General features: G+C 36.7%; 1 protein-coding gene and 1 non-coding gene across 2 annotated transcripts in view; one reads left to right on the forward strand and one right to left on the reverse strand.

Annotated features, from left to right (window-relative positions):
- Positions 1 to 16,649, reverse strand: part of SNX25 (sorting nexin 25) — a 135,389-nt gene that overhangs the window by 99,245 nt on the left and 19,495 nt on the right. Inside the window, 1 exon segment of the mRNA XM_055315707.1 lies at positions 9,711 to 9,795. Coding sequence (XP_055171682.1) covers positions 9,711 to 9,795 — 85 coding nt within the window.
- Positions 10,686 to 10,797, forward strand: LOC129503592 (U6 spliceosomal RNA). The gene has a single exon (XR_008663203.1). It is a non-coding gene; the product is annotated as a U6 spliceosomal RNA (small nuclear RNA).

Below are 16,649 nucleotides of genomic sequence, written 5' to 3' on the forward strand. Positions count from 1 at the left end.
TATATTTTTTGCAGTTCTCTTTATTCCTCAGTAGTTAAGTCCCTTTACAAGTTAAGAATTATTTATATTAAACTTTCCTGTTCAAGTACGAGGTGATTTGTGTCTCTTAAAAAAAGACCCCAAACAGGGATCCCTGGGTGGCGCAGTGGTTTGGCGCCTGCCTTTGGCCCAGGGCGCGATCCTGGAGACCCGGGATCAAATCCCACATCGGGCTCCCGGTGCATGGAGCCTGCTTCTCCCTCTGCCTGTGTCTCTGCCCCTCTCTCTCTCTCTGTGACTATCATAAATAAATAAAAATTAAAAAAAAAAAAAGACCCCAATCAATGTGGGAAGAATCCCACAAGTTAGATATCATACCAGGCACATTATCTGTGGCTGACAACCTTCTTTGGCAGATTTCTAATATTTCTTAATTCTAGATCAATTTTATGCCCTGGAAATGAAAAACCCTTAGCTCTAGGCCAGTGCTATCCAACAGAAATATGAGAGCCACATATGTGATTTTAAGTGTCTAGTAGCCACCTTATAATAGGAAAAAGGAGGTTAAATTTTAATAATCTATTTCAACTAATATATCCAGAATATTATTATTTCAAAACATAATCAATACTATCAATTACTGAAATTCTTTTTCCATGCTAAGTCTTCACAACCTGGTATGTATTTTACACTTCAGCACATCTTAATTTGGGTAGACACATTACTCAATCGCCACTTATACATAGTAGTTACCAAGTTGCTCAGGGCAGTTCAAACCATATAGAAAATAAACACTGAAAAATGAAAATGTTACTGGACTTAAGTAGTGATTCCCCCCCAGGGGAAAACAAAACAAAACACTCATCTCCCCATCACTGTGTTTCAGCGCAAGGATATCTATAGTATTTTTTAATCACTGCTTATTTCTCAAGGTTTTTTCTTTCCTTCTTCAAAGACCACTAGATTTGGCTTAATTTTGATATAATCATATATCGCCTCAGATCATAGTTTATCCTCTTGCTTTGCCTTGTCCCCAGGAATCTTGTGGAACAAAATTAACTTGGGATCCTGAATTACTGCACACCTGGTCCATAAATGTCTAACCCATAATTCTCAAATAATTCTGCAGTCTAGGATTTGGTGCTCATTTTATTCACCTTGACTACTACACATCAATTTTAAATGGGTTTGGTGGGGGGGGGGTTGGAGAGGTGGTGGAGGGAGATCATATTTCTTAGAAAATTGAATGGCAAATGGAACCTCCAGCTCAGGGTTAGTATTCATCCTATGTGAGGATTCCATACATGCACAAAAGCCCACAAGTCAAAGATAGCACCATTCTTGTTCTGATATTCTGCGATTTTTTTTTCCTCAGAATATCAAGTGTGAAAGTGTATCCAATGTTTTTCCACATTTCTATAATTTCTGCACTGCAGCTTTATAATAATTCAAAAAACGGCATCTTAAATCCCATAGATCAAAAACAGAGTATCAAGAATTTTGTTCACAGACACATATGTGCAAAGGTTTAGCTAAATCTTCAGAGTGATTCCACTCCATAGTGGGATAAGACACTTAAGACAGCTAAGCCTTATAGTAGAGAACCATTACTTGCCAAAGACTAAGGGGCAGGCATTGAAAAGGCAAAAAAAAAAAAAAAAAAATACTACCTTAATCTTTCATTTTTCATTAAAGCAGCATTTAATTCTGATATGTAAGGCTTCCAGTATGTAATGCAGAATACATATCCACTAGACACACACACACACACACACACACACACACACAAAGGCACAACAAAAGCAAAACCAGCAAGTAAATCATCTCCTAAACCTTTTGGCTATCTTCTGCTCATTTCCAGATATTAATTTGTTTTTTTGTTTTTTTAAATTTGCAAGGTTTTTTTTTGAAGATTTTATTTATTTATGCATGAGAGACATAAAGAGAGGCAGAGACACAGGCAGAGGGAGAAGAAGCAGGCTCCATGCAGGGAGCCTGATGTGGGACTCGATCCCGTGTCTCCAGGCCCACACCCTGGGCTGAAGGCGGTTCTAAACCGCTGAGCCACTGGGGCTGCCCCAGATATTAATTTGAACAAATAAATGGTTGTTATATTCTCTAGATTTTACAAAAAGTAGCCACATCTCATTCCTAATTGAACTATTCCATTTAGGAGAAAGCAGAAGTGGTTTCTGACCTGGATGTTTAAGAAATAAGGACAAAAACAGGAATATGCTAATTCCATAATCTCACTTGTTGGCAACAAATAGACCATGGTTCTTACACAGTAATTGAGTTATATTCTCTCAACAAATAGAGGCTCCAAGAAGTGAAATAACTTGCTCAAAGTCAAATAGGTATATCTGCCAGCCAAAGGCTCTTCCGACTCAGCACACAGTAGTCCTGCACGGAGGTTGAACTAATCAAGTCACATGAATGAAAGACATGAGAAATCTGAAAAACCGTCCTTGTCCATTACACATCCAGCTTGTTTAAAACATATTTAAAGGATAAAAAATATATGCAAGGGGCACCTGGGTGGCTCAGCAGTTGAGCTTCTGCCTTCAGCTCAGGTCATGATCCTGGGGTCCCGGGATCAAGTCCCGCATCAGACTCCCCACAGGGAGCGTGCTTCTCCCTCTGCCTATATATCTGTCTCTCTCTCTTCTGTGTCTCTCATGAATAGATAAATAAAATCTTAAAAAAAAAAAGAAAAAATATATGCAAATGGTTGTACTTTAAAAAATTACCCTAGAAGGCAATAATAGGACCAATGGGTAGAAATCATAAGAAACTGTATTTTCTGTTTAACATTAGGAGGAACTGAATAAAAACATTAAAGCTATTCAAGATTCACAGTAGATAGTGAATATTCCATCATAAGAAACTTTTAACAAGCTGAATATTCTATGGACAAGGATGACATAGAAAAAAATTACTTCCTGAGATGGGGGCTGAATCATAATTTCCACAGACCCTTGTCTGCAAGGCTTTTATATCCTTCTTCTGGTAAGAGCCACCCTTACAACAGAGCACTGCTGATCATTCATTTGCAATTCTTTCTCCCTTACTCTTTTATTAAGCAAAGTTTTCATACCACGGAATTTTTAACTAGTAGCAAATAAATCTACAACCCAAAACCTTTGGGAAGTAGAAGCATTTTTCCTTTTGTTAAAATTTAGTTTCAAATTATGGAGGGAAATCAAAATGAATTATAAGAGACTTAATATCTTTAAAATCTTCTTAGCATGCTAAAGGATTTATGTAAGGGCATAGTCATCTACATAATTTCCCATTACATTTGTTAACCACTCTGCATATGCTAATTAATACAGCTCTAAAATACTCTTCTGATACTATATTTTAGTTAGGAATTGATAAAAATGAATACTGGTAAGTCTCAACTCAGTAACAGAAAATACACCTGGGACTAACAAATCTGTCAATAGCTTATCAGTACACCTTTAAGCATTATTAAAATGTAACAAATATATACAGTATGAAACAGGGCCACATGGCTGGCCCAGTCCATAAAGCATGTGACTCTTGATCTCGGGTCATGAGTTTGAGCCCCATGTTGGGGGGTGGGGGAGAAGAAAAGCATGAAACAAAGCCTTGATTCTAAGTATATATTATGTGGCTACATGTACTCATTTATATACAAGTATACATATGAACAAAATATTTAAAATATACCCAATGGGTCAACTTGAAGAGTCAAAGAAATTCATGATAAAATTATCTTATGATCTCTTCTAAGAAACAAGCATAAATAATAAAACAAACCACAATGAGAAATGAAAGAACACTTATCCTCACTGGCAAGCAAAGACTTTCTTCTAAACACATTACAGCAGCCAACTAAAATTCAAGTGCTATTATCACATCTATTTTCTAGACTGCTCTCAAAGAAACAAGCAGGTAAAAAGGAATCACTGAAGATTACAGAGAATGGAACATGTTTAGAACTTTAATTCTAGATTAATGCAAAAAGAGGATTTAGGGTCACAAAGGAGGGAAGAACTGGAAGTGAGAAGACCAGTTAAAAAGGCTACCATGAGGGCAGCCCGGCTGGTTCAGCGGTTTACCGCCGCCTTCGGCCCAGGGCATGATCCTGGAGACCCGGGATCAAGTCCCATGTTGGGATCCCTACGTGGAGCTGCCTTCTCCTTCTGCCTGTGTCTCTGCCTCTCTCTCTGTCTCTGTGTCTCTCATGAATAAATAAATAAAATCCTAAAAAAAAAAAAAAGGTTACTATGTTAGTCTAGATAATGTGATATTAGGTAATCCCTACCTATAAATTTTCAGAACAAAGAAGGACTCAAACTAAGGAAATAGTGTGAGAGAGTTCCATGAGAGCTATTTTTCTGCCTCCACCTTTACCCCAGAGCAATTTAAGATAGTCTCTTCCCTGCTCAAGAGATAAGGCCCTTTGGGTCATAAACATCCATGACCTGAGCCCCTTGGAACAAAGAAAAGAGTGCTCATTCAACCAGGAGTTGGCCTAATGGTAGTAAGGATAACAATAATTCCATCATTCATATAGATGGCACTCTACAGTTTGCAAAATACAATTAGTAATTACTATCTGCGTGTGGAAGGAAAGCCAACTTCTGGGGAAATTGGGGGTTATTAGTGTATGTCACTGATTGATGTGTTCATTTATTCAATAATAAATGTATACGTATTTCACACCACTGGGTAGAGTCATCAACTAGAAGGGTTGAGCCTAACAGAGGCTAGAGGTGTGAGGGGAAGGTAGGAGAGTCACGGTCTTTCAAGTGCAGGCTCTGCTTCCTGTGTCACCATCTAATTCTTACAGTCTAGCATCCTCTGGAAATGGCCACAGAGCACCTAGTAAAAGAGATCACCACATCAGGTTCACCTTATCTGGGGCAAGGTCCAAAGAAACTGAAAGCTCTGTTATACTTGGACAATGACCTTGTAATATCTTCTGTTATCATGATTGCTCAAGTTATGGCCTTTTGTATAACCTGGACACTTTGTTTTATAGACACATTTACCCTTGAAATTCAGAAAAAGTATTTAAAGCCAATCAAAAGTAACAGAAATATGTTCATTTGGAAATGTACATATAAAATTAATTGCATTTGTGAAGACATCCCAAAAAGTAATAGAAGTAATAGTATTTATAAGACATTTGAACAGCATTTTACAAGTCAAAGTGCAGAGGTCAGTATCCTCACTGCTTTGAAAAGTATAAGATCTTACAAAGAACTGTATTTTCAATTCAAGAATTTAAATTGAAAGTTCTCCTGAGCAAATAGCAGGTACTCATTACTAAACTATATTCTCTGGTCCACATTAGTGAGGTAATTCAGGGTAGGTTAGTAAAAAACTAGGCTATAATATCTGAGATTTAATTCTCATAAAGATTTTCTAAAGTCTTTTTTTCTATCTCCTGTCAGTCTTCTTGGGAATATAACTTGGAAAAAATTTTGAGAGCATGTAGTATAGAAAGGTGCCTGTTCTGACTTCTCAAACATGGTTCATTCATACTATATCTGAACCCCTAAAATACAGTTTCTACATTTGAAATTGGCTAACAAAGCACAGCAATAATATACTTCAATCATCTTCCCTGGGTATGCCATTTAACTTCCAGCATTTGTAACAGTAATTTTTTTTTTTTTTTTGGAAAATTTTTAAGTAACCTCTACATACAATGTGGGGCTTGACCTCACAATCCCGAGACCAAAAGTCACATGCTCCACCAACTGAGCCAGCCAGGCACAACGTGCAGCTTTAATAATTCTTATTACTGGGGCACCAGGGTGGCTTAGTGGTTGAGTGTTTGCCTTTGGCTCAGATCGTGACCCTGGGGTCCTGGGATGGAGACTCCCATCAGGTTCCCTCTCTGTCTCTGCCTCTCTGTCTCTCATGACTAAATAAAATCTTTAAAAAATAATAATAGTAATAATTCTTACTGTTCCACAGAAAGCCAAACTATTATTTTAATCTGCACTTTTAAATATTACTCTTTTTTTCTTTGTAATTCAATCTGTAAAGATTTAGGACAAATCATTATTCATATTTAACCAAAACACAAGAATACATTAGTAACAACAAAAAAAATCCACACACAAACATTTATACATGCATATACATACACACCTTGTATTTTAGTCAACTCATTGAATAAATTTATTTTTAAAATTCATATTCTGAAGAGAGTAAAACAAATACATAAAGGTAAAATGGAATAATTATGTTATGTACTTCAAACTAACTTTAGTGGGAAATCATTAAATAGTTCATAAGTACTTCATATCAACTGAACTCAAGTTACTGCAGCCTTACTTAACAAGTGTACCTGCTATTACATTTTGCAAGCATACCAAGAGACTCTCAATTTTATCAACACAAGTCTACCATAGCTAGCTAATAACATTCAGAATTTCAATTAAATATTCTGGTGCCAGGGCTTAGAAATGCAAATTAAAATACTCCAGAGATGCATATTATAATCACTACAAGTTTTCTAAATATTTATGCAACCTCTTAACTTTCTCAATATGTATTTCTAGATTCTAATTCTTCATTAAATAAAATGTCCAAAACTTTTTGGAAGACAATTTTGGTTTTAGTTTATTGTTGTTTTTAACAACTGCCAGATGCATACAGTTTACTCTCATAACCAACTTTATTTTTTTATATATATTTTTAAAGATTTTATTCATTCATCCATGAGAGACACAGAGAGAGAGGCAAGAGACAGAGACAGAGACAGAGGCAGAGGGAGAAAAGCAGGCTCCATGCAGGGAGCCGGATGTGGGACTTGATGATTCCAGCACGGTGGGATCACGCCCTGAGCAAAAGGCAGACGCCCTACTGCTGAGCTACCCAGGCGTCCCTCATAACCAACTTTATAGCAGCCTTTAGCTCTTCTTTTGGTAGATGATATAATGTTCAACTTCACTGAAAATCATTTTGCTTAAAACAAAAGGAGAGGAAATTGTAAACATTAAGAATATAGAGGGGAAAAATAAATAAAAAATATAATTGTACCAAAGTATAATTAACCAAAGCTCTTACCCAAAGGCTTTGGCTAATACTATTCTTTCAAAATAAAAGATTGCACAGATCCTTACAGCCTGAGGATAACGTACTTGGAGGTTTTTTGGTTTTGTTCTGTTTTGGTTTTTGTCAACCAGGCCTCAACTCTTGTCTTCCCACCCCCACCCCCCCCCGCCCGCCAATTTCTGAAACAAATTGGTCTATGGAAGATAAACATGCTATCTCAATTGCAGAGAAACTTCACAGTCTTAAAAAATTAAAAGATACCCATGTTCATGGCAACACATTCACTATAGCCAAAAGATGGAAGCAACCCAGATATCCGTTGATGAATGCATGGATAAAGAAAATGTGGTTATGAGGGGGCCTGGCTGGCTCAGTCAGTAGAGCATGGGACTCTTGATCACAGTCTTAAGTTGAAGCCCCATGTTGGATGGAGAGATTACTTCAAAAAATAAAAAAATTTTTTAGATGTAGTTCTATACACAAAATGGAATGTTATTCAACCTTAAAAAGGAAGGAAACTCTGATATATCCTGTAAACATGGATTAACCTTGAGAATACTATGCTAAGTAAATATGCTAAACACAGAAGGACAAATACTATAGGACTTAACCTATATGTAGCACCTACAGTCAAATTCATGGAGACAGGAAGTAGAATGGTGATTACTAGGATCTGGGGAAGAGTGGAGAGGGTATTGTAGCTTAATAGGTAGAGTTTCAGTCTTGTAAGATGTAAAGAGTTCTACAGACTTTACACAGCAACATAAATGTACTTAAACTACTGAATGATATACTTAAAAATGGTTAAGATAGTAAATTTTACATTATGTGTATTTTACCACAACTAAAAGAAAGAGTTCCAATTCCAGGGATGGTGGAATAGCTTATATCAGACTAACCTTCCTACATAAAACCATTAAGAATTCTAGAAAAAAAAATTAATTAACTATTTGAAGGCACTGGAGAGCAAAGTTAGAGAAACTGAAGGGAAAATCCACCCTTGATAGAAGGGACTAGTGCTGGTATAAATGTTTATTTAACTTTCCCCAGAAGCTCTCAACAGTCCTAGATGCACAAGGCAGTTCAAACTTAAGACTGAACATCTGTTGCTTTTTTTAACCTAAGATGTCAGAAAACAGAGTTAGGAACTGCCAAAGCAGCTGAAAATAAAGGCAGGAAATACAAAAAAAGATGGAGCCAAAACACCTGGATTACAAACTTTCAAATCCGTTGCTGACTCTGCCCTACACATGTATGGAGGTAAGACTGCAAGGAGACCAGTTCAGAACAAGAGCTAGAAAACTTAGAGCTGTGCAGATACTTTGATTGCTGTCCAACACGGAGAGCCAGAGTCTGGAGCTGGAGTCTTGTCCACTTAGAGGTGTAACCATGGACTTCCCATTGAAATTGTGTAAGGGAACCAGATGACTTAAGCCAATGTCCCAGGATTGAAGGATTCACCTTAGACTAAGGACAAAAATCCAAGCAGACCTGCCTGAAAAATATGTGGAAAACCAAGTACCCTCAAGGTGAACAGTGAAAAATTAAGCTGCATACTAGACCAAAAATCAACACTCTTCAGAGGAATGTAACAGAAACTAGAATGTCTAGAAAGTAGCATCCACATTGTTCAGGATACACTCAAAAACAGGAAGACCTGAGAAGAAACAAACAAAAATAACTCATACTTCAGAGAAAAATCAATGGAGAGAAACCAACTCCAAGATGGCCTAGATTTTGGACTTTGCATACAGAGACTTTAAAGCAACTATATTAAATATGTTCAAGAAATTAAAGATAAAGATGGCCATAATAAATGACAAATGGAGAAATCTCAGCAGAGAGCCAAATAGAAATTCTAATTTTTTTTAATTTTTATTTATTTATGATAGTCACATAGAATGAGAGAGAGAGAGGCAGAGACACAGGCAGAGGGAGAAGCAGGCTCCATGCACCGGGAGCCCGACATGGGATTCGATCCCGGGTCTCCAGGACCGTGCCCTGGGCCAAAGGCAGGCGCCAAACCGCTGCGCCACCCAGGGATCCCTAGAAATTCTAGACAGAAGATGTACAATATTTGAAACTTAGAAAATTACCTGGATACACTTAACTACAGATTAAAAATGACGGAAAAAACAGTCAGCGAACTTGATAAAAAAAAGTATCCTATCTAGAGAACAGAAAGTAAAAACAATTAGTAAATTAAATGTCATCAAAATTAAAAATTTCTGCTCAACGATAACATTGAAAAAATAAAATTCTGGAAATTCGGGATCCCTGGGTGGCGCAGCGGTTTGGCGCCTGCCTTTGGCCCAGGGCGCGATCCTGGAGACCCGGGATCAAGTCCCACATCGGGCTCCCGGTGCATGGAGCCTGCTTCTCCCTCTGCCTATGTCTCTGCGCCTCTCTCCTCTCTCTCTCTCTCTCTCTCTCTCTCTCTCTCTCTCTCTCTCTCTCTGACTATCATAAATAAATAAAATTTTTTAAAAAAATTCTGGAAATTCTACTTAAATATTTTAATCCCATCTACTCAACTAAAACAGATGTATTTATTCAGTCATCGTAAAAATTCCTAATGCTACACACAGACAAGAAGGATATATAAATTTGTTAGAGATTACAATTTTCCCATTAGAACATAATGAATTGTTTTACATGGTAATTACATGCTCTCATTTAATCCTTACCTTCTTTCAGAGCTTTGTCCATATTATGAGAAATTACTACCCTTCTAGACTGAACTGACTCATGTGAGTTTCCATACACAGGACTCTGAAATGTAAAAAAAAAATAAAAAAAAAGGAAGAAAGAAAGATACAGATTACTGAATGAATAAATCATATATTAAAATAAAACCAAAGCATGAAATACCATTTAAATAAGCATTAAGATTTTGCTTAATAGATTATAAAGTTCTTCTGGAAAAATAAATAAATGCTTGAGGTTGGTTAAGAAATTTTCGAAAAAGAAGAAAGGAAGGACTTTCCCTACCAGATATCAAAACATGATGCCAGAATAGGAATAAACTCATCGAGAGAATGATAAGAAGTACAAAAACAAATGCATCTACATATGAGAATTAAGAATATAAGAAAATCTGACTATTGAATAAATGGTGTTGGAATAACTTCATGTTATTGAGAAAACCGTTTGGCAAAAGATACCAAGAAATATAAATGATAGAGTAGGAGATAATATCTGCAACATATATAACAAAGGACTATTACTTAACATATACAGAGCTCCTCAGAAAAGTAACTAAAAGCCATTAGAAAAGATACTAAAAGGGCAATCATAAAAGATAAAAAAAATACCAATAAATATATGAAAAAATATGCAACCTCCACTTTAGTTGGAGATATACCAATTAGAGCAATGAGGTATCATCAAACAGCCAAACCAGGGGAAAAGATGCATACGTCTAATATTGACAAAGATACATAGAAAAATGCTCATTTTCATACATCCTTGGGGGAAATGTCTACTTCTATGAGCTACAATTTCATTTAGCAATTCTACTCCTAGGAATCCAACCAAATGGATTACTTGCACATATACCAAAAACTATATATACAAAGAATCTGACTATTAACTTTAAGGGCAAAAAATCAGAAAAAAAACCCAAATATCAATAGTCAGAATTCAATTATGGTACAGCCATATTTTAGAATAATAATATAGGCATGAAAAACAATGAATTAGCTGAAATGATACAGAAAAGATTAGCATGGCCCCTGTACAAGAATGACTGGCAAATCTGTGAAGCATTCTATTAAAAAAAAAAAAAAAAGAATTAGGAATGCATGTACCTTCATGGAAAGTCTTCCATGATGGGAAATGCTTGGGAGCATATACATCAAACTTTTAAAAGTAGTTTCCTCTAGAGAGAGGCATAAGATTTTAATGTAAGCTTGAAAATTTTTCACTGTACAAAGAAACCACGTGGCCAAAAAAGGGGGAGAGGGGTAACAACGTAAAGAATTAAATTCCTACTATCTGGCTAGTAAGACTTTATTAAAGAGGAAATTTTTTTAACTGGTCACATATCAAAGTGATTGAAAACATGTATATGTGATTAGGACCACTTACTGGTTTTGGAGGATAAAAAAAAAAGTTTAGTAAAATGCAAAATACTTCTCTATGCATGGGAAATATTACAAGTGCTTGAGGAGCATCACCACATCACCAAGGAGATCCCAAGGAGATCCAAGTGGCTAAGAGCAACTATCAAGCTCAACCAACAAACAAGCGCGAGGAAACCACTTTGTTCTCAAGGCAGGCCACCCCAACACAACTACAATCAACCCAATGGCCCTAGGCCACTCAACCTGAAAGTAGAGAACTTCTACTCCTTGGCTTAGTTTCACACTATCTGGGGTCAAGTGCCAAGAGTGTCATCATTTTTGTTGTTACTAAAACAAAGAGCCACAGTTTTAAGATTCCTTAGTGGCACTATTTTAAAAGCCTTAAGATGTATGTGTTGCACTCATGAGGGGGGCCTAGGTGGCTCAGTCAGGTGAGCCTCTGACTTCTGGTTTTGCCTCAGGTCCTGCTGTCTAGGTCAAGAGATGAAGCCTGAGGCTCTGTGCTGAGTGGCGAGTCTGCTTTTCTTCTTGCTCTGCCTCTCCCTCTGCTCTCACTTTCTCCCTTCCTCCCTCCTTCTCTCTCTGAAATAATAAAAAAAAAAAACCTAAAAAAATTCATGTGTTACACTGATGAAAGAAGAATCGTTTTGTGCTACAAATTTACATAACATTCAATACTCCAAGAAATTTAAAAAAACGAAACCTTAAATAATTTTATAGACAGAAGCCATTATTGTACAAAAGAAATATACTCACTTAAAACTATTTTTTAGTCTCTCAGTAGCTTGCTATAAAATTAAATGTAAGTATACTTTATTGTAATTTTTAAATTTATTTCAGTTTGTGGGAAAAAATGAGGAAACAAAAGGAATTTTTATATTCTAGCAATTCTTAAAACATCAGATATTTAAGAACTTACACATTTCTTGGGACAGCATTTTTGAGTTAACACTTTTAGAGCACTATTCTAATAAATCATTTTAATCCTAATTTCTCAAACCTTTGGCTTCCCAAGTATAGGTATGGTAGTTTTAGTACATAATACTAGTTGGATGATAAAACCAAAGCCAAGCAACACTTATTTCAGACGTTCCTAAATCTGGGTTTTGTTTTGTTTTTTCTAAATCTAGGTTCTTAAAACAGAAATGATCTTTAAGAGCTGGGAGAGAAGCAGGTATGAACGTGAGTGAGGCAGCACACACATATTTAAGCATATTCTGTGCTATGTGTCTAGCTTTACGAATTCCTCCAAAACTTAATTTCTTTTCTTTCTTTCCTTTACTCTCTTTTGTCCGTAATTATGGCTTTACTACTTCCTGCCATCTGTCCACATACTCTTCTCTCTCTGCTTCATACTTAGATGTAATATGTATATAAAGATGTTGGTCACTACTGACTGTAATCTGAGAAAGTCCTTACTTTCTTTAATTTAAAAAGCTTATGAGAATAATGTTCTCTATTTTGACTCTTTAGGTAAAAGCTCTATTATTTTCTCAATCTATTTTTTCCAATCTGGGATTCTGGATTTCCCCACACCCCATCCTCCAGGGGTCACTGCCCCTTACTGGAAAGAAAAAACTTCTTCATCCCTATGCCATCCTGCAGCCTGATGGAGAATCTCTAAGTAAGAGGAACAAGAAGATTTAAAAACAAAACAAAAAAGCCATCATGGACTCAAAATAACTGGGGAACCATGCATGAAAATTCTTTAAGTATTTAATATTTATGGAGCCAGAATCTCATCTTTATATTACTACACAAGTGAGTCACACTATCACATATACTCTCTTTTAGATCACAAAGATGGAATTTACTCATCCTTATCCCAAGGTGGAAAAAAGAAAGGAAGCAAATAAAAGACAGAAAGGGAAGGGGAAGAGAGAAAGCTAGCTAGCTGCAACAAACACAAAATTTGAATAAATTCCTGTGGCTCAGAGGACAGTTGAGCCAAAATTGTCTTCGTTTCCCTTCTATTTATAGGTCCGAAAAAACAAACTCCACATGGCAGACACATTCCCCAAAAGACTTATTAAGGCAAATCCTAACTTGCCCTATCTGCTCTGGCACAGGCCTTGTTCCTCAAGGAAAGCATACCTCTTCCTAATAGCCACTTGCCTAAAATGCCAATATTAGGAAAAAGAAAATTTAAACCATCTATGCATTTCCCACTGTAACGAAGGGTAAGTACTAGAAATCTTCAGCAAGATTTTAAATCCAGAAATTAGGACTTTGAATGTAGTCTGACAACTCAATTCTCATTAAAGTCTTCTGTATCCTTATGACACTACCAACTCATAAAAGCTTTTGGTTAACCAGTATCCCCATCATGTTAAAAAAAAAAAAAAGGAAAAATATACCTTATTTTTAGTTTAAAACCGACTGGAGATCATTTTTAATCACTTGGTGAGTTCTATGGAGAGAAAAATGAGGCCCAACATAATTGCTCATTTTGAAAATGTTTTCCAAAGACAGGGAAAAACCAGAAAGCTTTTCTCTAGTATATGTAACTAAATCTTCAAGCATCAAGGAGCAGATACCATATCAATAAACCCTTTGTTGAGTACATATTGGCTTTTTGTTCACTTCTGAATATCAGCTTTTGGTCTATAGCCAAAATACACTCAAATTGTCTTTGTGTCAGAGCTACAAGACACACCCTCTCCTGAGGAAGCAACATCCAGAGAGGATGCATGCATGTGGAGAGACCTAGGTACTCTGACATCATTAGCAACTAAACAACCAGAAACCACCTGGAATCCAGCCAAGACGTGTACCTCACTGTCTGTTGTTTATAAGCACAACATTGCTTACTGTGTTGCTTCCCGTGGGAGCACAAATGAGGCCAGGCCTTGCCAGCCCATGACTCGGAAATGCTTTCACGCCCACTACCTGGACTGCTCAAATAAACAAGGGCCACCCTCCTTGTTCTTTAGTATATGTTTATACAGTGGGGGAAAAAAAATTAATGTATTTTGGTCTATTTTAAAAAGGAAAACAGTTGCAAAGAGTTGAAAGAGTAATGGGTAGAATTTCTTACTTCTAAAAGTCCTGAAATACATTAAAAAAAAAAAAAAAGTCCTGAAATAGTGACTTATCTTAGCAGAACAAACACAGACCCCTGCTCATTACCATACCATTAACCACATAGAACAGTAACATGGCTGAGACTTCCCAAGTACTCTCAGCATCTGACAACCACTGAGATCCCATAACGGATATTCTCACTCTCAAACTACGTTATTCTCAAAACCATGGCTCCTTTCAAGCCAATCATTTTCTGCCTCAGCCTCAAGAGGCAGAAATTTCTCCAAATTTCCAAAGAAATGCAGGTACCAGACAGAGCCTTCCTCAGAAGATAAGGGACTAAAAAACTTAAAAATCCATCTCATTTGGCTAAGATGCTGACAAAAGATCATGGCATGAACAATAAAATTTGTGCCTAACAGCGATGCTGATGTCCATCCAACAGTGCTTTTTACTAATGGTAGATCTTTGATCCAGCCACTTCTCTCTCTAGCTTAAACAGACTTTTTTTTTTTTTTAAGATTTTATTTATTTATTCATGAGAGAGAGAGAGAGAGAGGCAGAGACACAGGCAGAGGGAGAAGCAGGCTCCCCATGGGGAGCCCTTTGCAGGACTCGATCCCAGGCCCCCTGGATCATGACCTGAGCCAAAGGCAGACACTCAACCACTGAGCCACCCAGGTGCCCCTAAGTGGGCTTTCAATACCTCAGAAGATTACATAACTAATATCAGAGGTCCATAATGAAAAAAGACAACAGGAGCCTGGTAAGGAATATAATTAAGGGGGTTACCAGTGCTGTGCTGTGACGTATTCCAATTCTTTTCAACAACAACAAAAAAAAAATGGAAATCAAAATTTTCTGATCTTATCTCCAAGTAATTCAATCTTATTCCAAACACTGTGGAATTACACTGTTTCGACCAAACCATGAGCCACATGAGGACCATGGGCCTCTGCTCTGTAATAGCTGGCTCACAGAAAGCTCTTAGCAGAGTGCCTGCCACCTAGGAGCCAAAGTAGAGCTATTATCACTAATAAAACTAAAAATGTTACCAACTTTCAACAAATTGAAGCTAATCAGTGGGTTGGTTGCATAGCTGGTTGGTTGTTTTTTGAAGGGAAAGATGGAGCAGAAATGAAAGCAAGAAAGAAGGGCTGAAAAGTTAAGTAACCAGAAAATAATATACAACATAATAAAATATATTGTTCTTGAAATATTTTTGCCTTTGAGGCTCTATTTGCCAGGGAGGAAAGTGTACATCTCCTGGAGATGTTCTACTGTGTATGTGCCTTTACACTCTCTATTACCAGTGAAGGATTTGAGTATTCAAACAAAACCAGGTCTGATCAGAAGCCAGTTTCCTGGATTGGGCTTTGTTGTGTTTAATTATTAACTAAAAAAGTCTCATTTTCTTTATTGATAAAAGAAAATTGTTAAACACATATACTCCTAGGTTATCATTCAGGGAGAGTGTACTGATAGAAAGTGGTGGTATTTGTGTCTTTTCCCCCTCTTAATAAAGTATAATTTCTATTTCAGATATAAGGGGGGGAAAAAGCATCCTTGAAATTCAAACCTACAAATGTTCTCACTGTTTTTCTAGATCCCAAACATACTTTCATTTCTTTTTTAAGTGCCATTTCCAATAATATAAAGAGCAGAGACATGCATTGGAGATATAAAGAATTAAGTCGACCTATAACAACATTAATCCAGAGATAATCATTAATGATGTTCTGGTGTATTTTCACTTAGTGGGTGACTCCCAAACTTCATATGTAACATTGGGCAACTTACTTTTCTGTACCTCAATTTCTTCATCTCTAAAATAAAGATAACAAGAGTACTCTTCGGGTTGATGAGAGCATTAAATGAGTTAATACACGCATGAAGCACAACAGTGCCTGGTAACACAATAATAATTACACATTATTATTGGTACTTTCTTCACTCATACTTTTTAAAAGAAATTAGGATCGTAGTATTCACACAGCTCTGCAACTAGCTTTTCCTACTCAATATATTATGACCATCTTCGATGAAATAAAAGATTTGGAATATATTGTTTTCAATGACATACTACAATGTAACTACTCTTATTTACTTACTTTGTCCCCATTTTCTTCCTATTTTACATGAAAAAAATATTTTCATTTCTACGCTATTGATCTTAGCACCAAGAAAAACATTCTAAAAAAAATACTAAGTGTCTATTAAATATATAATTGGATTTGGACACTGATTTTGTGCTTCAGGGAGAGCCTTTTATCACTGAACAAACAACAAGGCACAGTGGGAGGGTGTAGGGAATGTTCTGAAGCACAAAGTATGCAAAGGCAAACTGGAAATATCCCTTTCCAGCCTCTTCAGCCAACCCTAAACAATGTACCTTGAAAGCCCAATGCTGCAGGGCACTTCCAGACAGGGAAATGAGTAACAGACACAGAGACAGAAGCAGGTCAGGGGCTTCTCCAGCCTGAGGAATACTTAGGCAGTAAAGCCAACTTGGCCTCC

Source organism: Nyctereutes procyonoides, unplaced genomic scaffold (genome assembly GCF_905146905.1).
Source record: "Nyctereutes procyonoides isolate TBG_1078 unplaced genomic scaffold, NYPRO_anot_genome, whole genome shotgun sequence".
Classification (NCBI taxonomy): Eukaryota; Metazoa; Chordata; class Mammalia; order Carnivora; family Canidae; genus Nyctereutes; species Nyctereutes procyonoides.